Here is a 27,048-nt window from a genome sequence, read left to right on the forward strand (position 1 = left end):
AAAATGGGGTATAGACTTAAACAGAGAACTCTCAACAGAGAAATCTCAAATTGCCAAAAAGACACTAAAAAAAAAATGCTCAATATCCTTAGCCATCAGTGAAATGCAAATCAAAACAACTCTGAGATTCCATCTTATACACGATGACAATTTATGCTGGATAGGACGTGAAGTAAGAGGAACACTCCCCCATTGCTGGTGGGAGTGCAAACTTGTACAGCCACTTTGGAAATCAGTATGGCAATTTCTCAGAAAATTGGAAATCAATCTACCACAAGACCCAGCAATACCACTTTTGGGTATATATTCAAAGGATGCTCAATCATACCACAAGGACATTTGCTCAACCATGTTCATAGCAGCATTATTCATAACCAGAACCTGGAAACAACCTATATGCCCCCAACTAAAGAATGAATAAGGAAAATGTGTTCATTTTTATAATGAATTACTACTCAGTGGTAAAAAACAATGACACCCTGAAATTTGCAGGAACTAGAAAAAACAGCCTATTTGAGGTAGCCCAGACCCAGAAAGACATACAATATGCACTCACTCATAAGTGGCTTTTAGACATAAAGTAAAGGATAATCAGGTTACAGTCCACAACCTCAGAGAATCTAGACAACAAAGAAAACCGTAAGAGAGAAATATGTGGATCGGCCTAGGAAGGAAAAAAAGACAAGATATCCTGACTAATTTGGGAGCATGGGGGGCAGGAGGGAGGGTGAGGAAGGAAGGAAAGAGACCAAAAATGTATAGCTCAATTAAAACAAATAAACTATAAAAGAATCATGAATATAATGATTAAATAGAAAAAACCCTCTTTTAAGATTCATTTATCTTATGTGTGTTGAGCATTTTGCCTGCATGTGTCTATGCACCATGCATGTACCTGCTGCTGCAGAGGTCAGAAGAGTGTTCTGGGTCTCTTGGGACAGAGTTACAGGTAGTTGAAAGCTCTTGTGAGCATGCTGGCAAATGAACTACGGTCCTTCTGCAAGACAAAATGTTCTTAACCACTGAGCCATCTCTCCAGCATGAAAGAGAAATCTTAAAAACACCTGTCACAGGAAGAGTATTAGAACAACGAGGGAAGGCCTACCTTCGGCTTCATATGTCATGTTAAGTTGTTTGTGCTTTACCTTGTAGGGAGTGAAGGATACTTGAGAGATTAATAGGGAAATAATAATATCTTTTTGTCAAAGTAACATTATTTTTATTGATTTTATTGAGCTCTACATTTTTCTCTGCTCCCCTTCCTGCCTCTCCCCTCCCCTTCAACTCTCTCCCAAGTTCCCCATGCCCCCAATTTACTCTGGAGATCTTGTTCTTTTACTACTTCCTATGTAGATCAAATCCATGTATGTTTCTCTTAGGGTCCTCATTGTTGTCTAGGTTCTCTGGGGTTATGATTTGTAGGCTGGTTTTCTTTGCTTTATGTTTAAAAACCAATTATGAATAGGTACATTTGATAATTGTCTTTCTGGGTTTGGGTTACCTCACTCAATATGATATTTTCAAGCTCTATCCATTTGCCTGCAAATTTCAAGATGTTGTTATTTTTCTCTGCTGTGTAGTACTCCATTGTGTAAATGTACCACACTTTCCTTAGCCAGAACCTGGAAACAACCTAAAGGTCCCTCGGCTGAAGAATGAATAACATTGTCTTATTTGTGTTTTCGAGCACTTCATTGTGATGGCAGAATTTTTTATTTAATTTTTTTAAAAAGAAAACTATGTTCTTTCATTTTCCATACCAATCCCAGTTCCCACTCCCTTCTCTCCTCCCACTCCCTCTATCTTCCCTCCCTCACCTCATCCACTCCTCAGAGAGGGTAAGGCACACTGCTTTGAGAAAGGACCAAAAACCTCCTTATTATATCTAGGCTGAGCAAGGTATACACCCAAAGAGAATGGGTTCCCAAAAAGCCAGTACAAGCAGTAGGGATAAATCCTGGTGCCACTGCCAGTGACCCTGCAGTCTGCCCCAGCCATACAACTGTCCCCCACATTTAGAGGGTCTAGTCTGGTCCTATGCTGGTTCCTTCCCTATCCGCTTGAAGTTAGTGAGCTCCCATTAGCTCAGGTAGACTGTTTCAGTGCATGTCCCCATCATGGTCTTGACCTCTTTGCTCATATTCTCACTTCTCCCGCTCTTTAACTGGACTTTGGGAGCTCGGCCCAGTGCTCTGCTGGGGTCTCTGCATCTGTTTCCATCAGTTTCTGGATGAAGGTTCTATGGTGACATTTAAGATATTCATCAACCTGACTTCAGGGAAAGCCCAGTTTGGGTACCCTCTCCTCTATTGCTTAATGTCTTAGCTGGGGTGAGCCTTGTGGATTCCAGGGAATTTCTCTATTGCCAAGTTTCTTGCTAACCCCATAATAGCTCCCTCAATCAAAATATCTTTTTTCTTGCTCTCATCTCTGTCCCTCCATCTGTACTATCCTGTTCCCTCAAGTTCTCCTTCTCCCCTCCCCTTCTCCCCTCCTCCTCTGGTTCCACCCTCCCTTCTCCCCCACCCCATGCTCACAATTTTGTCAGGCGATCTTGTCTATTTCCCCTTCCCAGGTGGATCTATATATGTTATTCTTAAGGTTAATCTTGTTACTTAGCTTCTCTAAGGTCATGGACTATAGGCTCGTTATCCTTTGCTTTATATCTAGTGTCCACTTACGAGTGAGTACATACCATGGTCATCTTTCTAGGTCTGTGTTACCTCACTCAGAATGTTTTTTTTTTTTTCTAGCTCAAAGTTTTAAACACAAGTTTTCCTAACATTCATTTGACATTCAATAGGTAAGAAGTATCATGTAGAATTTTAGGACTTATATGCCCTAAGAACTTATACGACCAAGCAATATATAGTCCAGTAGGAAAGAAACAAAAGCATATAAATATAGAGTTCAATAACTATACTTGGGCATATTGTAGACCAGAAGATTTCCTAATACATTAAAAAGAACCCTAAATACTATGGAAAAACAGAGAATACATTTTTATTTCTAGGAAATAAAGACAACTTTGTGGAGAAGATGTGGTAGAATTGGTCTTATATTAATGGATATGCTGTTATTAATAATACAACATTTTATAATATTCTGGCACTGCACTAGGCCTTTATATTATAATTGTATAATAAATTATACAATTTTTCTTCATAAGAAGGCATTATATGAAACCAGTATTATTTTTAACCTGATCTAGAAACTTTTCCTTATGGAGTAAGTAAATCTCTTAAGCAATTAGTAGGGATCAGGGATCGAAATTCAGAACTACCTGATTTAACACTGAGCCCACTTTTTCCTACGCTCAGCGCTACACTGACTCTCATACGATGCACAATATTCTTGAGGCTGGCAGGGAAGGCAAAGGGCTCCACGTAGAGAGATCAACATTTGCAAAGGCATCTAGTCTTGAAAAGGCAGAACCGTTCTGAGGAATGGATAGGCAGTGCAGTAGAGAGGGGACAACATGAGAAGGGAATACAGAACAGGAATGCTTAACAGCTCTGCACGTCTCATTCCATCTAGTTCCTACAACACTGCTGAAGAAGGCATGTCACTGTGAATATCAGCGTGACGCTTCACAATAAACTCCAAGTACATACTTACACATTTTAAATCCAAAGTGTAAGTGTTGAAATTGCTATTTTCTATTGCTAATCATGAGTGTACATCTTTATTTTTATCATGATTGTGCATCAGTTTATAATAAGAATATGGTAAATATGTGCCGTGGGCTTTGGAATTAGAAAATTACTTTTAATCTTAAAGAGAACAGTTTTAGCCAGTTGCCAAGAATGTAATGAACACCAGAAGCACATATAGGTATTGAAAAATGAACGATGGTTATTGATCATATACTCAAGAAATTTGGTTGTGAACAGAAAAAAAGACCTTTTTTTGTTCAAATTTTATACTGTAAAATGTATTTACATATTTTCAAAGAATTTGCCTCAGTGAAAAATTAGTTCTATTTGTGGTCTTTTCAGGGGATAACCTTCCTAACCCCCCCTAGAATGCACAGACCGATGTCCAAGCAACCATGATGAAGATACAAACTGCCTAATTTGTAGCTATGAAAATAAGCAGAATATGTAAAAGAAATCCTCATAATACTTCAAATAGGTCTTGTTGGAAATCAGAATAAAAGGTTTGAGAAGTAATTTTAATGTTTAGCTCTTATAAATGTCATGTTGTAGTGTTAAATCATGTTAAAATGATCCTCAATTCCATTATAAAGGTTTTGCGTGTTTGTGGTTAATGTATAAAATAAAAATGACATAATTTTGTCCAGTAGTTACAACTACCCAGTTTAATAACATGAGCTAACAATGATGATCTTACCACTTTCTGGTATTCAAAAAAAAAATCTTTTTTTAAAAAAAAATATGTTAGCTGGTGAGATTTTTTTTTTAATTGACATTTCCAACATTTTTTGAAACCTAACTGATCTCAAGAAACCATTGTTTTAGGGAATTTTAGTCATATAGCAAAGAAGTGCTTACACATTAAAAAAATTTAAATTTATAATTCTCTGTAGACTGTACAGACAGAAGTAAATCATATCCTAATGTCCAAGTTACTGATTGTGATTTACAATAAAATATATATTAACCATCTATATATCACAACATTATTAGCTTATAAATGTACTTGAAAATAACTAGATATATAATGACTTATTGAATTTGAATCTAATTGTTAAACAGAAAATGCACAGGACTTAATCAAAAGGTTCAAGACACACTGTCAGCAAAGATTAAAGTGTGGAACCCTAAACCATTCCAGAATGGCTTTGCCCAGATTCACTTGAGTTTGGATTATCAATTTAAATATAGTTTCAGAGATGCTGGGGAAATCGTTGAGACCACTTATTTCAACTAGGAAGTTAAAGGAAGTAACAAGCCTTGTTACTTGTGCATATGATTTAATATTGAAAATAAAGAAACAAACAAGATGAAGGGAAAAAGCTGTGCCGGCAACGAGAGATGACTAAATTTGTGAGTGAGGATGTGATGCTGTCCACTATACAAAAGGATGGGTTGACAAGCCCTAGTCCATAAAGCTTCCTCAGAAAGTGCTGCTGCTACAAGATTCAAGTTCCATAAATTAATAACGGACGTCTTTGCTTGGGGAAGTGTTAGCATTCTATGCACCGTCATAAGGACCAGTTGATTATGCAGCTTTGGTTAAATTTTAATAAAAATGCAAAGAACCATCAAAATAAACAAATATAATTATGCACTCTGAAGGCTGCACTGAATACTTTTAAAGAACAACACAGGAAAACTAATTTCTCTGTACTGGGTTCAGTGCAGTGAGAGGCCTCAGCGACCAAAGTCCCAGAAGATCTCAACTCCAGGAACATGACAGAGAGGCTCAGTGAGTACAGCCCGTGGCAACATGTCTGTCTGCGAATACCATTGCCTCTCAATGTGGGGTGTGCAATGGTTGAAGCACCATGGTCTCCTTAATTGGTCAAGGCCACTTATTATAAACAATTTTTCCCAATATTATAGTAATAGTAAGTCTCAAGAAAACAATTTTTTTGATATCAAAAATGATGTGATATGTAAACTAAAAAGTTCATTTTGTTCACTTTTTCTTAAAAGCATTAGTATTACAAACAAAAACTAGATATTGTTTGGTTTCCAAAGGAAAGTTGTTTTGCTTTGATTTTTTTAAAATGTTTCATGCTTTTATTTACTTACTTCTGAACTTTTTCATTGGCTGCTTGGGAGACCTCGAGAGCACACTGAAGCTGTAATTCCATGCTTGCTTGCTGAGTCAGAGCCTGCTCAAGTTGGGTGGCCAGTTCTTCATTCTGCTGTTGAGTGATGGAAACAACGCTCTCTCTGTTTTTCAAGGCTTCTTCATAAATACTAAGGGCATGGTTAAACTGATCCTTCAGGTTCTCTTCTTGAGATAATGATTTGTGTAAACTGAGAAAACATAAAATTACAATTATAAATATCTAGGCTGACTGTTCAATAATTTCTTTAATAAAAAATATTCATTTGGAATCCCCACTTCTAAAAACCAATATAAAAATACCTAAATAGGTTTTTTATAACATATTATTATAATTGATCATTGTTCTGTAACTCTGTTACTTGCCAAGAGCTATGCAGACAACTGGTTATCTGTGATATCAGAGCACACAGAAAGATGCTGTAAAATGTTAATTTAATTATGTCAGTGTAAATATTACATTCAATTTTCTTTTTAAAGGAATAGCACAGAACTAGAAAATAAAGTATCTCTAGGTAAATAAAAATATAATAAGCTGACTGCAAAGACGTGAGAAGAGAATGGACACCAGTTTAGGAGACCCAGGGCCTATCGAAGCCCTTAATGAGAATGAATGAGGTTTGTGCAAATATCCGTCAGCCTTATACAGACGCGCAGTGGAAATATGAATGAGGTAAAATCAGCAGTCAGATGGTATGCATTCAGATATATATTTTTATGGTTAATGATTCTTATAATAAATACATCTACTCATTAAGCGATATGGAGGAAGAGCATATAAATTAAGACTAAATGAATGCAGAAGAAAATGCAGACAAATAGAATCCTAAAATGCTAAAGGTCAGATCCTTGATATGTCATTACACCCACCACCTGAGGTTATTTTGAAATGGCACCAAGCACCTCACTCAATTAAATAAAGACATTTTGAAAATATAAATATTTAATAAGGGAAATTTAAAATCCACATAGGAGATGTTCTTTTTTTATTAAATAAAATCATTCTGGTATATGCATACAAAGGAAATGTCGACTGAAGTGTAGGAAGTACAACCATTGAGCTATATGATACAAGTTGATAATATGAATGAAAGCAATATAATTCGTAAAGCTGCAAAACGCTAGATGGAGAACCTCAGTACTGGCCTAGCCCGGATCTGACGCTTCATCTAAAATTGTTCAGATGAAAGTGATTATAAATTTCTTCTTTTCAAGTTACAGATAAGCCTTTATAGTCGCCTCACTGTGGGATAGGTATCACGTAGAAACAAAGATAGTTCGCATATCAAAAAGAATCATTTCAGGATTTGAGTTAATCCCTAACAGTAGAGACTGTTGCTAAACGCTGGTCAGTTGGTTATCCCGTGTAAAATTAGAGTGATGCGTAGATGGGTATGTGACTTTACATCCTAGCTCAAAAAGGTCACCCACTCAAATTGCCTGACAAATACCCACATTCCACCAATGTTGTTAAGGAGAAGCAGTAGCTACAGTGCTCTTTTAAAAATGATATCACTAATATCATGCAAAGGCATCTCATGTGCTCTGAACTGCTTTCCCTCCATGAAACTCCTACTCAGCAGGGAGGTTTCAGTCTAGATATTGCTTCCCCTGGCAAAATATCAAGACTCTCCAAACTTAATGGTTTTGAATTGTTAGTTCTTTGACAATTTCATACAAGCATGGAAAGTGTTCTGATGACTCTCTTGCAAGCCGTGTCTTATCTTCCTGCTACTTGTATGAACCTCATTTTCCCCTTCCTGTCTCTGTCCCAGATGCAAGGCTTTGAATTTGGTTGTGTTTCCTAACCCTCTTAGTTTAATCACAGCCACGTGGTGGGGTCACGAGTGGGCACACAACCAAAGGCAAAGGCTATCCCTCTCTGTGAGGCTGGCAGTTCAGAAATGAGTGGCCATCACCCATTCTAGTGCAGATCCAGTGAAGTCATCTGCAGTTGTTGAGTGGTTGTTATTATAATGGCTGTGTTTAGAATTTGGCATGTGGCAATACAGTGTTGTTTTTGGAACCCTTCCCCTTATTCTCTGGCCTTTACATTCTTTCTACCTCCTCTTCTGCAATATCCCCAGAACCTAGGAGGGGATGATATTAAATGCCTTGTTTAGGGCTGAACATTCAACTGTCGCTTCTTCTTTTACTTGTGTGCCCTAAGTCTGTAATCTCCACAGTTCACTGGAATGAGGTTTCTCTGACTAAGATTGTAGTTATCTATGTGCCTAAACACACACACACACACACACACACACAGTTTAGAAGGAGGCTTGATTCTATGTCAGTTAAGCTAAAAAACAGAATTAAATTCACTGTTACTATAGGACAAACTTGTGTAGCCAATATAAAAATCTATGAAATTCCTCAAAAAGCTAAAAACAGAACTACCACACATTTATTCCTCTTCTGGTAATATATCCAAAGACATTTATATCCTACTATTGAAATACTAGCTCATCCATATTTATGGCTACTGTATTCATATTAACAGGAAATGGATCAGTCTAGGTGTTCATCAACTGGTGAGTGGATAATAAAAAAGGTGGAACATGTACACAATAGATGGAATTGGCCGGAAAACAGAGGAAGCTGTTAAAGTTACACCACGTGAGCGGACCCAGGCACAGAAATCACATGCTGTTGGTGCCCCTGCATTCGAATCCCTGATGTTGTGTCTTCAGCGTGGAGTTCCTGTAGAGCTCAGAAGTCTAGAAAGAAGCTGTGGGGAGAGGGATATTTTAAGGGAGAAGGGTTACTAAAACAAAGGTGATATGAAAGTAGAGAGGTGCAATCCTGGGAATGGAGAATTTAAGAAACTGGCAGGATAGGAAACACTAGGGAATAAGTAAAGAAAAAAGGCGATATTAAGAAAAAAAAAGCTATATGGAAGCTACTATCTTATAATCAACCTAAAATACATATATAAAAACAAACAAACAAAATGTTGGGGAATGGCTTATAAGAGCTCCTCCAAAAGCTGTGGGTTATTAAACAAAGAACTCAGCGCCAGGTACGTTTCATTTCCTTATGAGGACTTGGTCAGGGGAGGCCACCTAGCAAAACAAACTCTTGCCATGTTTTTTGGTTGTCCACTATGACAAGACGGTAAGACCCAATAGCTGAATATACCACCTACCCTAGTTGTATGAAATAGAAAAATAAAGGTAGAATTAAGCTTGAAGCCCTTCTCTGCCAGCCAGCTGTTACAGTGCAGGAAGGGGCTATGAGGTCAGCTGGGGAAGAAGAAAGGGAAGCATCAATTTACCTACTTAGCTGTGATCCCTAAGAACTACAATACCAACTTGCAGGCAGGAGGTGCCCATTTGTGCAATAGTGGCAGGGATATCTGAGGGTAACCAACCGCTATCTATTTAGATTAAAGACCCACTCCACAAGAGGGAATCTACACCTGGCATTGGTATTGTAAACTCATTCAAAAGCCCATGGCAGACACAGAGGTCATAGGCCATAGGGGGAAACTAAAATTTAAATTTTGATGTTTTCTCCACTAGTGTGTCTCATAATCCTATTCTTGTATTTTTTATAACTTACTGTAATGTATTTTTTCTCTTATTTTGTAATTTACTTCCCATTGACAATATACTTATATTCTGTTATTAATTGTATGGTCAATTTTAGGTAAATGTTAATTTTAAGTTCTACTTTATTTTATGAGAAGTACATATTTATTAAGAACTTAAAAAATTAAATGTTTATACTTCAAAGAAAATTTTCCTATATGAACCTAAAATAGGAAGAATAATAAGTAAAGTAAAGGGAATATGTTTTCAGCATCTGGGTGTTTATAAACATCTGTAGTGCCCCTTTGTCTCACAGTGCTCTACCCAACAGGGACATTACAACCCCACTACCTAGCTTTCTTCAGGGAATCCTGTTGAGTCTAATTTCTTTCAAAAGTTATTTATTTTCAGGTGCTATTTTCAGCACAGCAGAAGCTTTACAACTTAATGACCCTTAAACGGCATGGAAATAAATTAAGTTACATGAGTTACAGTGGAAAGAAATGATAGACAAGCAGAAGACTTGTTGAATCACTCACAGATATTCAAGGCACATAACCAATGTCTCACAGGATTCTAATTCTTCCTGTTTGCTACAAAGGCAATGAAATACAATAAACAAATTTTCAAGTTATGTTTCAGTTTTGAAATTATAGAACCTTAGTGATTCAATCTTCTTCTTCTTCTTCTTCTTCTTCTTCTTCTTCTTCTTCTTCTTCTTCTTCTTCTTCTTCTTCTTCTTCTTCTTCTTCTTCTTCTTCTTCTTTCTTCTTTGGTTTTTCAAGACAGTGTTTTTCTGTAGCTTTGGAGCCTGTCCTGGAACTAGCTCTTGTAGACCAGGTTGGCCTCTAACTCACAGAGATCTACCTGCCTCTGCCTCCTGAGTGCTGGGATTAAAGAGGTGTGCCACCACCGCCTAGCGATTCAATGTTCTTAAGTATAGAAAATGAGATTTTCAAACATTACTAAGTGAGAGAGCTGGTCCTGAGGGGGAGCAGCCCCTGCCCACTACCAGCTGCAACACTCAGGAGAACAGGCCCTGCACCTCACCTGGGCAGCCCAACAGATCCAATCCTGTTGGTGGGGCTGTTCATGAATCAGCCCCGATATTGTAAGCATGGAAGAATTGTCCCCATTACTGTCATGTGGTGGCAAAGACAGGAGAGGCATGTTGTCCCTCCATTCTTGTCCACCAAAGCCTGAGGCAGGTAGGAGAGCTTTCCCTGGGGTCATAAGAGCCAGAGAGCTGTCCTTGCTCCCCATCTGCTGCTGCACTCCAGAGTGGCCCCTACTCCCTGCCCGAGCAACACAGCAGAGCTGGTCCTGAAGGTGTAAGTGTGGAGATTCAACCCTGAGGATATGGAAGCAGGAAAACTGTCCCCTCTTGCTCATTGCTGCAAAGGGCGAACTCACCAGAGCAATGCAGAACTAATCCTGGTGGTGAGGGCAAGAGAGTTGGCAGAGTGACCAGCCCTGCGAGGACCCAAGTCTAGAACCAGGGTTATGTGTTGGTTCACCCCAACACCCACTGTGATCTGCAGGAGTATATGAAGGGAGCAGGGATCCCCCAAACTGCAGGCTTTCCACAACACAGGGCAGCAACAGGATCTCCAAGAGGAGTCCTAGTGAGGGCCCAGCACCAATAGTGTAGCAGAAGCCAGAGGACTTGAACAGTGAACACTTGCAAGGAAAGATGTCTGGACAGAAGGGTGTAGTGTGACTCTCTGTGTCACACCACTGCATCCATGACGAGACCTGTGCCCTTTTTTTAATTTTAATTTTTCTCTTAAATTTTATTCTGGGAGGGGTGCAAGGGCAGAGGGCGGATACACGGGGATAGGAAATGAATGGGACCAAGATGCATGATGTGAAAGACACAAAGAATAAATAAAAAGAAAGTTTAAAAATTACTAAGTAACTTTAATAGTTAATCTCAACTGTCGAATTATCAAGATTTAGAATTATATAGAAGACAAATTTCTGGGCGTGTCTGAAAAGGTATTTCCAGGAAAATTTAATTTAAGTAGATCTTCTTGAATGTGGGCAGCCAAAATACACTCATTTCCTCCTGCATGGCTTCTCTCGGGTGTCCTGTCATAGCAATGAGAAGAGTAACACAGTACTATTTCACATTATGACATTTTAATTCACAAGACTTTGAATTATCTCCCAACTACTACATTAAACACAGTGGAGGATCACGATAGAAAAGTCCCTCAGTGGGCACTTCTCCAATAAGTGGTATGTATTTTTTTTTCCCCAGAGAATCTTGCTGTGCTTTAGGCTGGCCTAGAATTTGCTATACACTCGAGGTTGTCTTTGAACTTGCGGTCCTCTCAGGCCTGGGATTATAGTCATGTGCTACTACACTCGGGGGAAAACCCCACTCCATAGCCCACCTTCAGCAACCTAGCAGCAGCAGGGCTACATGGCCATCAGTCACCAAAATAAAACACATTGCTACTGTTAGCACAAGTCGCGTATTCTCACTATGTGCATGCACTGCTCTTGTAAAAAGCTAGAGCTGTCTCTTCGCGCCCTATTTCCCCTTCCACCCTTGCTCCGAGGCAGCCTCTGCCTACCCTCCTTCTCCCAATAAACCTGTTGAGTGAGCTCTGCTGTGTGGCGTGATCTTTGCAGCATACCTTGGCCAGATCCGCCAAGGTTCTCTGCCACTGAATCTTAACAGGCCTGGCCTGACTTCCTTTCTGCAGTGCTTTTTCCCTTTTCAGATATTTCCTGGTTGACTCCGTCCAAAGTCCTGTGATTTTCCTGGACCGCGACTCTGTACTGTTTTAGCTTAACGCATTTAATACTATCAGGCCGCTGAACACAAAACAGCATGCGTTTTCATGTAGTATAAGTTCTCCTCAACTGCTTGTCAAACTGTCGACTGTAATGCCACACACGGGTTAGGCTGAGGTACTTGATTTACATTTTTTTTTCATTTACACCACATTTGATGCTACTTTCCTTATGGTGCATTATTCAAGTCCTAAGGAGGACATTTCACTCGCTGCCCTACAAGCACTTAACTCTTCAGCTTAGGCTTCATTTATCTTGTAGCGATGCTTAATAAAGAGCGTGATCTATATACACTGTTTATTGGATAGTCTGGGTTTATAATTTAGAGCTAAGGTAATATAGATGAGTAGTTCTTTTACTTAAATCTTTGTGTGAGTGCATGCATAGTATGTATGTATGGCACGGATATGTGTTCATTTGTACGGATGCCTTGGTATGAGTGTGGCAGTCAGAGGACAACTTCAAATGACTGTTGTCACTTTCCACCAATGTGTAAGAGAGGTCAGCTGGTCTTTATGGCTCTATTTCTCAGGCTGCTGAGGAGCACCGGTGTGCTACGGCAAGTGGCTCTGCAGGGCGCTGAGAACTCAACTCAGGCCCTTGAGCATGCACAGCTAGTACTTTACCCACTGAACCACCTCCTCGGTGCAGTAAGTACTTCTTGACTTGGAGTAATTTTTTTTTTTATCCCTTGAAGTAATTTTTCAGTGTTCAAAGACATTTTTAATTGTAAAAGCATAGCCATGGAAGAGTCATTTAGTGGGAAAAGGCCAGAGATGCTGCTGAATAGTACAGAACAGCTCCTGATAACAGCTATGCAGTCTATGACTTCAGAATGCGGAATGTGCCACAGACGAGAGAGGCTGGCTTGTGCAGCACAGAAGATAAAGGTTACATTTCAGTCTTACCTTCTACTGCGGAACCCTGGGAAAATACCTTTCTCTCTGAATATTAACAAAACATGAGAAAACTCTTGAGTTCAAAGGATCTTTAAGGGTAAAAATTCTTAGCACAAGCCCTGGCCAAGAAAAGACATTCTTATCTGTGAAATTTTTATACGATTTACATCTAGTTGACATTTTCAACACATTATGCAATACTAAGATATTTTGTAAACACCGTTGAAAACAATTTCTTGTTGCCACAGGTTTTTCATGAATTGAGAGAAGAAAACCAGTTTCCCCAACTTTTACTCAGCTACTGATAACATCCTTAAGTCATTCTTTAAAAAAAGAGAGCAAGAGAGGCAGGCTTGGCTTGTTTTACAGAGTAAATAGAACCTAAGCAAAGTATGCAAACCAAGAGTATGCACTGACTTGTGGGGAGTGTTTGCCTTTATGCTCTGGCTAGTTGCATTAATTAATTCACCAAGGTCCTTTCAAAAAACAATAGCTTATTTTACATAATTTTGGGGGAAATTAGTTTGTATTTCACCAGGCTTTAATTCTGAACAAGCTTCAGAGGGAAGAACATCTCTTCAGCATGGACCCAGAGATTTCATGCGTAAACACGGCAGTCTGGTGATGTCACTGTTGCTTCCTCTTTGGCACAGCTGACTTAACTAAAGAAATAAGTTAAAATTACCTCGGAGAGAATATTTTTATGTTATAATGTAAGACAATTAATACTCTCTACTAGATAACCAAATGGTACAGAATAACTCAGCATCATTGAACACCAGAATATAGAAACTACTCACAGATACACACAGCAGCAATTCACACATTATTTTCCATTGTTTCCAGAACATACACCATAATAGGCAATGTCCTTAAATAATCTTAAATAAGACCACAAAACAAATGTCAAAAATTCAAAAGAATTAAAGCCATATATGATTTATTCTCCAATAAAAATGGAAAAAAAAACCCAGACATTAGCAACAGAAGGTTAATGTTACTCTAAGTTCTCTTTATTTATTATTTTGATCTTTCCTTTATTTTTATTTTATGTGTATGGGTGTTCTGCCTGCACATACGTGATTTACATACATGCAGGGTCTGCAGAGACCAGAAGAGGGCATTTGTTCTCTGGCACTGGATGCTGATGGTTGTGGGCTTCCATGTAGATGCTGGGATTTGAACTGGAGTCCTCTGCAAGAGCACTCAGTACTCTTCACCTCTGAACTATATTTCCTGCCTATCCTCTAGGCTTTATAAGTTAACAGGAAAGTCACTAAATTACCTAGAAACTCAACAATACATGTTCAAATAAAATCTGAATGAAACAGGAATTTCCAAGGAAAATTAAAGGACACACCGAAGTTAATGGTAATAAGAGTGCAGGAGACCAAAATTTGTGGACAAAGCTGAAACAGCGCTGAGAGTAAAAGTTACTACACTAAATGCACACATTAGGAAATGTGAAATGTGCTAACTTAGCACTCTAACCTTCCTCTGCAAGAACCTTAAACAATAAAACAAATGCAAAGCAACGTGGAAGGAAATAGCAGAAGCACAAAAAGACAGCCTAAAGATGACTATCATCAATGCAAGATACAGTGGTGACTGTCACCACCAATCTTGCAGATATGAAAAGAGAAGAGTTTACTAGGAACAAGGACACACACCATATGTAAAAGTGGCAACTCTGAAGAAGTAAGGAATTTCTCTAAATATATATATATACATATTTACCATTCAATTACTTTACTTGAGAAAAATGAGATCTCCTATCTCTGGAAATATCAAGTATCTAATGCAGTGTTTTAAACTGTACTTATCACATTATTTAAACTATATTCAGAATTCATTAATCCAGATTATCCATCTGAAATGTCACATCCAGGGTAATCATCATTCTATCTTCTGCTTCTGAATTCAGATGGTAAGATTTCACATGTAAATGAGAGTACACTGTATTATCTGTTTGTCTCCAGCTTATTTCACATACTGTCAAGTCATTCAAGACATCACTTACCGATACAGAGTTGGCATTTATAGAATAATTTTAGCAACAGAAGATTATGCATTCTTCTCAAACTTAAGTGAAACACTTGCTAAGATATAGTGTACTATATGGACCATAAAACATACCTTGATAAAATTAAAAGATCAGAAGTCATAAAATATGCTCCTATGCTTTTATGGGATTAAACTAAAAATTAATATATAAACAGGGCTGGAAAAATATTTGGAAGTCAGACAACAAAACTCTAAGTGCATATGGGCCAAGAGAGAAAAACTGAAACATAGTAAAAATGAAAGCACAATTTACCAAAACTCATGAGAAAAGAAAAGTAGTGACCTATATGCAAAAGTTTAAAAGGAAGAATACTGATGAACTAAATGAAGCCCTGTTAGGCCAGTGTGAAGACCGCGTTGAAATGTGGCTACAGATAAATTATGTAAGAAATTTGGTCTTTGGGTTAGAAAAATGACATGTTTACTGAAAGATTTCAAAGGGAAGCTACTGAGATCTGCTTTAAGATTCTGCCCTGGTTATGGGGACTTTTATAGGGCTAACAATGTTCCCACTACTTAAAGGACAACATGCCTCTCTCTAATAAGTAAGCTTTAGCTTGCTCTTTTGAACGGGTCAGTTTTAGAATCTTAGCTGGATGAGATGGGACCACGCTAGAGTCCAAATCTAAAACATAGAATAAAGTTCAGAAACTCATTTTTAGTTATCTGAACCAGAATATCTATGAAAATTTTTGTTGTTACATATCAGTATTCAGATTTACTAACTTTTCTAGATATTACAATTTGGCATAAGAGAACCTAGTTAGGGGGTCTTATTTAGCTTTAGGACCTAACTATTTATTTAGTTAGGGGGTCTTATTTAGCTTTAAGAAATAGTTAGAAAGCCTTATTTAGCTTTAGGACCTAATTAGGAAGTCTTATTAGCTCTCTGGTTGCTGCCTTCACATCAATTTCATTTCAAGGGGCTGCAATCTGTTTTTGTGCTCAAGGTGTTACTGAATTTGCTAAACATCAAGACCCTCTCCAAGCTGTCTCTATCTTACCTATCTGAAGCCAGTTCTTTCTGGAACCGCCTTCCTGACCTGCTTTGTAATTCAATTCATGCTGGTTTCTGTTTACTTTCCCAAAGCTCCTCTGTCTCCTTGAGAGTGCTTCTCCTCCTTTACTTAGCCTTTGCCTAGACTGCTGGTGCCTTCTCTTTCACCCATCTCTCTCATATCAGTTCATTCTCAACTCTTCCAGTTAATCATCTCTAACACAGCAAACTCCTCTCTGCCACAGATGGCTGCATTGAGCACCAGATCTGCACAAACACCTTGAAGATATTGTCAAATTACAATTCTGTAAATAACTAACTACCACATGATGTCTGGATGTGAACTCATGATCTCATTTTATACCCTTCCCAAAGGAGCTTTATCTTCCTGTCATTTCCTATGGTGCAGCCATACTTCCTGTCTATCAGACTTCAAACCGATGCATCATCATTAATACATATCTCTCAAGTTACTATCAAATCAATTACGCTGATTTGCACTTACATCCCTCCTTCATCTTCAATTTCATCCCATTCTGATTGCTGCTACCCTTACATAGAATGCTAGTATTACTTTTGTTAGTGAATTTCTGTAAAGGTCTTCTTGCTCTTTTCCTTGAATGAGTTTTCTGAAGTGAAGAAAGTAGTGTATATCTCCTCAGTGTACTGTGTATCGCTCCTCAGTGCAGTTCTTATCATGCCACTATTTACTCATAACAATTCAATCAGGATGTATATTGTTCAATTTCCTTAGAACGCTGGCCCAATCCTGCCTACACGTTTCTCCCCATCTCACCTCATATATGAGTTTCCACAAGAGAGATACATTAAGGGCCAAAGAGATAGCTCAGTGGTTCAAAGTGCCTACTGTTTTATCAGGGATCCACAATTTTGATCCCAGCACCACATCAGGGGGACGGCTAAGTGACTTTCTCATGTGGTTTCAAACTGAATAGAGAGTATGAATCAGAAAAAAAAAAAATCTTCAAAAACTATTGTTCCCCCTTTTAATCACTTGATATTAATCTATTACCAAAAAATGTTTTTCAGTCAATATCTGTGAGATAAGTGATTCCTGATTCTTTACCTCAGATCACACAGTTCTTTATTTCTCTGTGTTAATGGCTGATGAGAATCTTTGTGAAGTATCTAAGCCCAAAGGTCTGATCTCCAAAATATATAAAGAACTCAAGAAAGTAGACCGTAAAGGGCTAATCAACCCAATTAAAAAATGGGGCACTGAGCTGAACAGAGAATTCTCAACAGAAGTTCGAATGGCCAAAAGACATTTAAGGTCATGCTCAACTTCCTTAGCGATCAGGAAAATGCAAATCAAGACAACTTTAAGATACCGTCTTATACCTGTCAGAATGGCTAAAATAAAACACACCAATGATAGCCTCTGCTGGAGAGGTTGTGGAGAAAGGGGCACTCTCATCCATTGCTGGTGGGAATGCAAACTTGTGCAACCACTCTGGAAAGCAGTGTGGCGGTTTCTCAGGAAATTCGGGATCAACCTACCCCTGGACCCAGCAATACCACTCTTGGGAATATACCCAAGAAATGCCCTATCATACAACAAAATGCTCAACTATGTTTATATTCAGTATCCAATGTGGATTACAGGTTGGTTGCTCTGTGAGCTCTAAGGGCATAGGATTTTAAAAAATTAAATGAAATTGAAAAAAGTAAGCATTGCAAACCTTTTAAGAGTTAGTCTACCTTGGAAGACTCTGAGGGGACTCACTAATGCAACATCATTGCCTGATTTCAGAAGTTTACCTGCCGTGTTGAGAACAAGTGCTACTGGAAGCCCGCCTGTGGCTCAGCGTATATTTGCTTGTTTTGAAATAATTTTTGAAGGGGTTATTCACTGGATATTTATTGAACAATCACACACACAAGTATAAAGCATAATAGCAACTAAAACAGGTAAAAATCTAATCTCTTAGGTAGATTTTGGGGATGCTAGGACTTGCACCCAGAGCCTCCATAATGCTAAGTACACACTCCGCCATTGAGCTACATCAGAAGTTTTACCATTTTATCTGTAATGCTTGGCAGAATGCTTACTACATACCTGAAAATTAGTTACACCACATTTCTTAAGGGCTGTGTTCAATCTGAACCATACTATATTTTCTTGTGTGCTGATAGCCTTCCAGGGGACATGTGGAATGCATGGCAGACCTCACAGATGAGGAAGAAAGGAGGCTAAGACATGATTCTCCTGGAGGAAGCCTCTATTTTTCTCCCATTTTCCTTCGCTTCTCTGACTGTGTAATATTGTCACAGAAGTTTACATAATCAGCAAAATATTAGTTAGTGAAACTGAAATCCAGTCTCTTTCCAGTAGATCAGAGAACAAAAAAAATCTTGTATAGTATTTTTTTAATACATAAATTTACCCATGGTAATTACAAAGAAACTGCTAGTCACTCATACCTGGAGGGCCTCTAACTTTAGCAAATGACACATGTGGTCTATGCCCCTTACTGAAAAGAAAATTTTTTAATGGTGATTTCAATGTATTTTTCTGTGTAACACGTGGAAACTGAGAACCTGACAAAGTGAGCCCAAGCTTCTTGCAGACTGACTTATCTCCATGTTTTAGGGATTATAAAGATAAAACTAAGGCTATTGTTTCATTTAGAGCTGAGGTATCAGGCAAAGCAATTCACTGAGGTTTCTTCAAAGGGAAACACTTGCATATAACCAGTCTGATAACACTAAAACAAGACTTACAACACGTTTATAAGCATCAGAATTCTTTTAAAAAATTTAGCTAATAATCAGGATGAATGCCATTTACGTTTGTTTGGCTCTCCAAGGAATACTGTTTACTTTGCTTTAAAATTTATGTGAGTCATTTGGTTATATGCCTTTTTTAATTAGCTTGAAGGAAGCAATCACTGGAGAGAAAGCGGAAATCAATTCTGATCCGATATTGATAGCTACTGTGCTGTAAACTGTGTGTCCTTTCTAATTAAATGTAAACATGTTCAGTTCTAAAGTCCAGCAGCAATGACAACAGTCACTAGGAAGCATTGCTTAAGCACCGCTCAACTGATTTGCCTGGCCTCTCTTTCCTTCAGAGCTGTGCTTGTGCAATCATTGGTGGGGGGAATGCTGGCAGTAACTGCCTTTTTTTTTTTTTTTTTTTTTTTAGGTCGTCTTCAGAGAAAAGGTTTGACAAGAATGCAGAGCACTCTGTAATACTTAAAGTTACTTATTAACTCTGTCCTTCTGATAGCTAATCAATGGCATTGCAGAGAGTCAAATGCGGTGCACTAAACTGCCCCCTTGCCTAAAGCCAAGTCTTGGTAAATATTTAATGGCTGTAAAGGTGTTTTGCTAGTTATCAAACTGATATGTTAAAGGACTCTTAAAAGCAACTTTATCTTCCCTTCCCTTCCATAAATAATTGGTTCAGCAATATAGTGTGTAGGTGTAAAAGCATTTGGATGATTGTATTTTTAGTATCTTGCTCAGAAAAAGACCACATGAGAATTAGTATAAAAGGATGTTCATTTAAATTATATACAACTCTACCACAAAAGCAGAAGAGGGAAAGAAAAGCACCCAACTTCTCTTCTTGGCAGACTGCCAACTCAAAAGGATAAAACAGTCCAGCCCTTTCACTTTACTGAACACCGCACTAGGCTTGTTAAAAACCTACTGTATAGCTGCTCTCATAAGGAAATGTTATACAATTGCTGTCGCTATAGAACTGCAACATACTCTGTAAAGTTGGGAGTCATTAGGTTTTTTTATTCACTATGGAAAAGGCTGTGTTTTACACATTTATATTTTCAATTAGCCTCCAAATTTTGTGCCCCATTATTTTAATAACTCTACTTGTTGATTCTGCAGAAAAAAAAATGGAAGTTTAATTTTGGAAATAAGAAGAAATTTTATCAATTTAAATATTTTTAGACTACTTGGCAATTGACTAGCTATTTTTTAGAAATGTGGCTAAATTCTTTAAACTTATACTCATTTCAGATTTTAAAGGACGTTTAATACAATTACCAAATACTGACCTGAATTTTAATAGTCTAATGACAGAAAGTCCAAAAATTATCTTCCTAAGTATTGAATAAGAACTGGAAACTCAAAGCATTATATTGAATTAACAACCTTTCAAACTATAACCTACATCAAAGAGTAGAGATAAAGCTCAGCACCTGCTATTCTTGCAAAGGACATGAGTTCGACACCCAGCACCCACATGGTGGTTCATAATAACTCACAACTCCAGTTACAGGGGATCTGATGCCCTTGGCTGACCTCCACTAGCACCAGGCATGCTCGTGGTGCACAAACATACAAGCAGGCAAAACACTAATATAAAATAGATGAATTTAGAAAATTAAAAAGGACTAAACTTAAAGAAAACATGTTAGAATAAACAGGTTGTGAAAAATATCACAAATGTGCTGAATTTGAGGTGGCAACATCAGACTTAACAATCCTGACTGAACTGTTTATTTTACTGCCTCTCAGGTGGCCGAGAGGAAGGTATTTATCTATATATGGATAGTGTATAGAAGAGAGATTGATGTGGGATGTCCTTCTGTATGTGTTGCTTTTATTGGTTGATGATAAAGTTGTTTCACCCAATGGCTTAGCAGAGTAAAGCCAGGCAAGAAATCTCCACTGAGATAAAAAGAGAGAGTAGGCAGAATCCAGGAGACATCATGTAGCTGCCAAAGGAAAAAGACGATAGAAACTTTCCAGGAGGTTTTAATAGAAATGGGTTAATTTAAGATGTAGGAGCTAACTAGGAACACGCCTAAGCTATTGGCCAAACAGCTTTGTAATTAATATCGTTTCCATGTAATTGTTTGGGTCTGAGTGGCTGGGAAATAAACAAGGAGTCTTTGTTCACAAAAAAATAATTCCATACTATCCACAATGCATAAAGTTAAAGATGTCTTCAAAACTTCAAGTGCTGTGAATTTTCCCTAAGACTTGACCAAAGGATTATTTAATAGTACTGTATACTTTAATAAAATAAAGAATTATGCACAAGTCTTAAAATGAATTTCAATTTGTACATTGCTGACCTGAAAAAAATGAACGTTTGGAAAAAAGGAATATAATACAAATACTTTACATCTCATATTTCTGGCTGTGTCTCTTAAAGTCATATATACATTGATTTTTAATCTCTGAATTTTAAAATATAAATGTGTTTCTTTACTTCTCAATTGTTGATGAAGTTCCACTAAGAACTACAGGCAGGCCAACAGGTACATGTCCAGGGCCTCAACCTAAAATAGCCATGAAAGCCAGCTGGAATAAATTCAAAATATGATCAGGTTGCACAGGCAACCAATTAACCATGTAAATGGAAAAATATGAACTGAGTATACTGCCAGTGAAATAGATGAACACTTTAACAGGAAATTACAAATGTTTTTTTTCAGGCTATGAGTCACAATTGCACATATGCGCAAAGACAAAGACAGACGGCATTAGGGTATTTTATCACCAAGTTGAGTTCTGAAACTGGAAAATACAGAATGGTGCTATAGGTGATTTGGGCTGTAAACCCCCTTTAGTTTACTATGTTTCCTCTCAGAAACTGGCTTCAGAAACTGCATAAGACAAGTACAGAAATCCACAGGTGTACACAGTAGGAGCACCTACCCCAGACTGAGTGGGAGGACTTCACTGAATATATGATGTCCTGGCTGAGGGTGAAAAGTAACAATTCATCAAATAAGGAAAAAGGGTATTCAGACTAGAGTAGGGCACACACATTGTCATGGAGGTACAAGAAACCTATTGCTAGTTCTAGGGTACTTCAGGTCAGTGGTTCTCAACCTGTGGGTCTCAACCCCTTTGGTGGCTGCATATCAGATTTTACATTGTGATTCACAGCAGTAGCAAATTACAGTTATGAAGCAGCAACAAAATAATTTTGTGTTGCGGGGAGGTCACCACATCATGAGGGACTGTATTAAAAGGGTCGCAGCATTAATAGGTTGCGAACGACTGGTGTAGATACTTACAAGTAGCCAAGAGAAAGATGTATTAGAAACAGATGCCCTCATATCTCTGACGCCAAGAAAAAAATCTCACCTTTGAGTTGCTGGGAAGTCAATGAAGGAAATGATAGGTCTGGCTGGGGACACTGCATTCTCATTCATTCAGGGAGTGTCTATCGCATACTTTTTAAACTATCAGTGCTAGATACTGAGCTATGTGCTGTAGTTACTGACAGAATGGAATAGAGGAATATGGATACTCTTGCAGAACTTAAGAATAAAGAAAACACTATCCTGAGTGAGATAACCCAGACCCAAAAATATGAATATGGTATGTACTTACTCATTAGGGGATTCTAGCTATAAACAAAGGACATTGAGCCTATAGTTCGTGATCCTAGAGAAGCTAATTAATAAGGTGAAACTAAAGAAAAACATATATAGATTTTCCTGGAAATTGGAAGCAGACAAGATCGCCAGGCAAAAGTTGGGAGCATATGAGTAGGGGTAGGGTGGGGGGAAGGGGAGAGGGGGAGAGAGAAGGGAGAAGGGGAGGATTGGGGAGAGCTTGGGGGAATGGGATGGTTGAGATGGAGGAAGGGCGGATATGGGAGCAGGGATGAAGATATCTTAATTAAGGGAGCCAATTTAGGGTTGGCAAGAGATTTGGCTCTAGAGGAGTTCCCAGATGTCCACGGGGATGTCCCCAGGTAGGTCCTTGGGCAGTAGAGGAGAGGGTGCCTGAACTGGCCTTGTCGCATAGTCACACTGATAGTTATCTTGAATATCACCATAGAACCTTCATCGGGCAATGGATGGAGATAGAGACAGAGACCCACATCAGAGTACTGGACTGAGCTCCCAAGGTCCAGTTGAAGAGCAGAAGGAGGGAGAAGACGAGCAAGGAAGTCAGGACCGCGAGGGGTTGGTCCACTCACTGAGACAGTGTGCCTGAACTAATGGGAGCTCACCAAATCCAGCTGACTGGGACTGAACAAGCATGTGACCAAACCGGACTCTCTGAATGTGGCTGACAATGAGGGCTTACTAAGAAGTCAATGATAATGGCACTGGAATTTGTCTCAACTGCATGTACTAGTCTGTTTGGATGCACAGCTTCCTAGGCCTGGATGGAGGGGGGAGGGCCTTGGACTATAGTAATCTTTAAAAGTAGTCATTAAGAGATTTGATTAATTGTGGAATCTAGAGAAATCCACCAAGTGCCTTTTTTCTTAACTTTAAACCATTTATATTAAGACAATTCAGGCCACTAATCGCCTAACCAGAGGCAACTGCTTATCACTTTTATACATTAGAGACAAAGAACATAGACAACACAATACAATCATATGTCTAAGAAAGGTTTTGGGAATTCTTAAATTTGAAAAATACAGTTTTAAAATTGCATGCACGATTTCATATTAAAGATCATCAGATGGTAATTGTCTTTCATTAGTAAATAGAATGCACATGCTAACATTTATTTTCCAACTCATTATTGCAGCTTCTTAAAATACCACTGCCTCTTTCTGAGTGGCAAGCGCAGAGAAGGCCATTTAACCTAAAACCCAAGGACTAAGGCTTACGGAAGAAAGAATGAACATCCTGCTGCTTGACATTAATCACATTAACTGAGAGCACCTAGCAGACAGCGCTGGCATTACTCCTAACTGGAAGACACTGAAACCAAAGCATAGGGCTTCAGAGTTAATGGAATTGCACAACTGAAACACTCTATGTCAACTTGATAAGATGCCCCTAAGTTATTGTTCATGGATAGTGCCTTTCTATGTTTAGTCAAGAGTTAAAACATGGGCAGTAATTCCTTATTTTCACAATATTCTTTTTGACAATAAAGATAACAACTATAAGAACAGTTTTTAGCTGGTTAAACCTGATGAACTGGTTTTGTTATTAAAAAAAATTCATGACAATTAATGAAGTAGGTCTATTAAAGACAGTCCTCCAAAGCAGTACAGCTGCCACACCTACAGATGAACTCTTCCTGACCTATGTTATTCAGAAAGAACTGTAGCAACTTGCACTAAAATCTATTACTCACAAAAGCTTCAAATCAAGTCAAAGCTTTACTCAGAAGCTGGCAAGACACTTCACGTGGAGAATACTTGATATGGTCACCTTTCATGAAGCTTTCACTTGCTACTCACGTTTATTTCAGCAATACATGCCTTTCTACCAAATTAAAGTTTAATAAAAGTAAATCTACACTCAAAATCATTTTTAGATAATTATAACTTGGCTTAGTTCCAGATTTCATATTTTGTTATTCCAGCTGTAATGAAAAGAGAGATTGCTGAGTGATCATACCTCTCTCTCTTCATCTCATTTTTCTGTTTTGTGTTTTCAAGACAGCGTTTCTTTGTGTAGCCCCAGCTGCCCTGGAACTCACTTTGTAGGCTAGGCTGGCCTCGAACTCATAGACATTCACCTGATTTTGAGTGTTGGGATTAAAGGCATGTGCCACCATGCCTGGTTTAATCTTGTTTTTAATGTGAAACAGTAAGCAAAGAGAAAAGACAAAAGACCCTCAGGGTTCTGGACAACTTGCTTAAGATATTTTGAGAAATACAAATCGGTTGAACATTTATTTTGTACAGTCTCTCCCAGAAAAACAATCCTTTGTCATATAAAAGTCATGCTTTGCTTTTCAACATCTCTGAGTATCAATAATTACTTTTCTACCATGTATGTTTTGTTTTATTCAATTCCATGACTACTATGAACTACAGTCAAATTAATTTTCATGAATATGAATCAGAACCTATAGAGCAAAGTTCACTGTTTAATCATGACAGAAATGCCCCCAGGGGAGGTTAATTTACTGCTCATAAGGGAGTGGAATGTTGAAGAATATTCCTTTACACAGTGAAAATGTCACTGTGCTTGGTTTAATAAAGAGCCAAATGATCGATACCTAGGCAGGAAGAGGTTAGGTTGGACTTCCAGGGACAGAGAGGACTCTGGCATAAAAGAAGGTGGAGTCACCAACCAGAAATGGAGAGGATATAGAAGGTGCAAGATGGAAGAGTGGTAACACCACATGGCAGAACATAGATAAAAATTATGGGTTAATTTAGGTTATAAGAGCTAGTTGAGACAAGCCTAAGTAAGGTCAACCTTTCATAAATAATATGGAGTTGCCATGTCATTATTTGGGAGCTGCCTGGCAGGAGAGAGAAAGACTTATTATATGTGGCACCCAATATGGGGCTGGAATATTCAAACATCAAGCCAGAGAAAGCTATGAAAAGTTCTGGACAAGGAGCCAGATGTGGATTCTTAGTCCTGCAGTCTCTCAAGTGGGCCACTGTTGTAGAATATTATTTTAAGATGTGTTACATTTGATTGTTTAATGATACAAAGACGTATTGCATTCTTTTATGTTGTATTTATTTAACACTGTGAGGCTGTGTTACTTTGCCTGTTGAAAACACCTGATGATATAATAAAGAGCTGAACAGTCAATACTGAGGAGAAAGGATAGGCAGTACTGGCAGGCAGGCAGAATAAACAGAAGGAGAAATCTGGGAGGAGAAGATCAAGGAGCAAGGAAAAAAGGGGCCAGCAACACAGCTATACAAGCAGCAATGGAGAAATAAATAAATAAAGAAAGAAAGAAAGGCTATACAGAAATAGAGAAATATAAAATCCCAGAGGAAAAACATAGATGGGATAATTTACATTAAGAAAAGCTGGCTAGAAACAAGCCAAGCTAAGGCCAGGAATTTATAAGAAATAAGTTTCCATATGTATTTATTTGGGAGCTGAGTGTTGGGCTCCCAAAAGGAACAAAGAGTAAAAGAGCAAAAAGAGTTCAAAAAACAACCAGCAATAGGCCAGTGCTCAGCAGCATAGAGAAGTAGGGCTCCTGCCCCTGCCTGTGGGCTGGAACCAACTGCCAGCAACACACGCCAGTGCCATGTGCTAAGCTAGAGTTGCTTGGTGGCTGACGTATGGTGCTCTGTTGACTTTGAATTTTCTAAATGCTAATATACAAAAGACAATGGCTACTGAGAGATATTGGATTATAGAAACTGCTATATTAAACCATCCTATATATTTTAAGAATATCTTAACTTCCTACAGGAAACAAAATGCTATGGTTCTCTTTAAAATTAATTAAGGTCAGATTTGATTTGGGCAGAGCTCCTGAAAGTCTTGGCTGCAGACATGAAAAAAGAAACCCAAGAAGTTACAGGACAGGTGATATATGTGCTGATCCCTTTACATGAGGGCATCTCTGAGATTGGATGAGACATGATAAATCTTGTTGCCTATAGAGTCCTCATGACTTAAAGTGTTCCACCCTTTCATATGGCATAGCTCAAGATTTGGTTATACAGTCTAATGAAACTTGTACAGTTAACAGATGCCTTTTATCTGCTCAAACCTAAAACAAAAAAATCATCTTTAACTGACTTGTATACATAACATATTCCATACTTATGTTAATGAGGGTGTTACCTTTAAAAGTTTATGTGTTTTCAGAAGAAAGAACCAGACATCAATAAAGACAAGTAGCCTAGGTGATCCAACCTCTCAGATTGCCTCTGCTGTAGTTTCCTCAAAATTCTGTATCCAGAACAACATCAGAGCTACTAGCTGACATGGCCCAGCCTCACAGCTCTCACCATTCAAGGCTTCAGATAAGTCCTATACTTTCCCATCACACATAGGATAATAATAATACAATAATACAGCTAGCTTTCCCAGTACTTGACCATTAACCAAATTTTCTCAGGGTACCCAAGGGTTCCATCACCCTCAGACAACAGGAAGCAGTCTAGAGAACATGGTGCCCATATTCCCAAAACTTAGGGTGGGTGGTTTTGGTTATTCAATGGATTATGAATGCTTATCACCATTTGGGGGGAGGGGCGTTGTTACAAGCTGTTGTCAGTTATGGTCAGGAAAAAAGCTGAACAAAGATTAGATTCAGGGCTCTCATTCTAAAGGGGAAAAGAGGGTATAGTATA

The 27,048-nt window shown here is 38.3% G+C and overlaps 1 protein-coding gene across 1 annotated transcript in view; it reads right to left on the bottom strand.

Annotated features, from left to right (window-relative positions):
* Mipol1 (mirror-image polydactyly 1) overlaps positions 1–27,048 on the bottom strand; it is a 233,773-nt gene that overhangs the window by 26,674 nt on the left and 180,051 nt on the right. Inside the window, exon 10 of the mRNA XM_057782609.1 lies at positions 5,721–5,951. Within this exon, the coding sequence (XP_057638592.1) occupies positions 5,721–5,951 (231 nt within the window). The remainder of the gene's footprint in view (positions 1–5,720; positions 5,952–27,048) is intronic.

The sequence above is a fragment of the Chionomys nivalis genome, chromosome 10 (assembly GCF_950005125.1).
Source record: "Chionomys nivalis chromosome 10, mChiNiv1.1, whole genome shotgun sequence".
Classification (NCBI taxonomy): Eukaryota; Metazoa; Chordata; class Mammalia; order Rodentia; family Cricetidae; genus Chionomys; species Chionomys nivalis.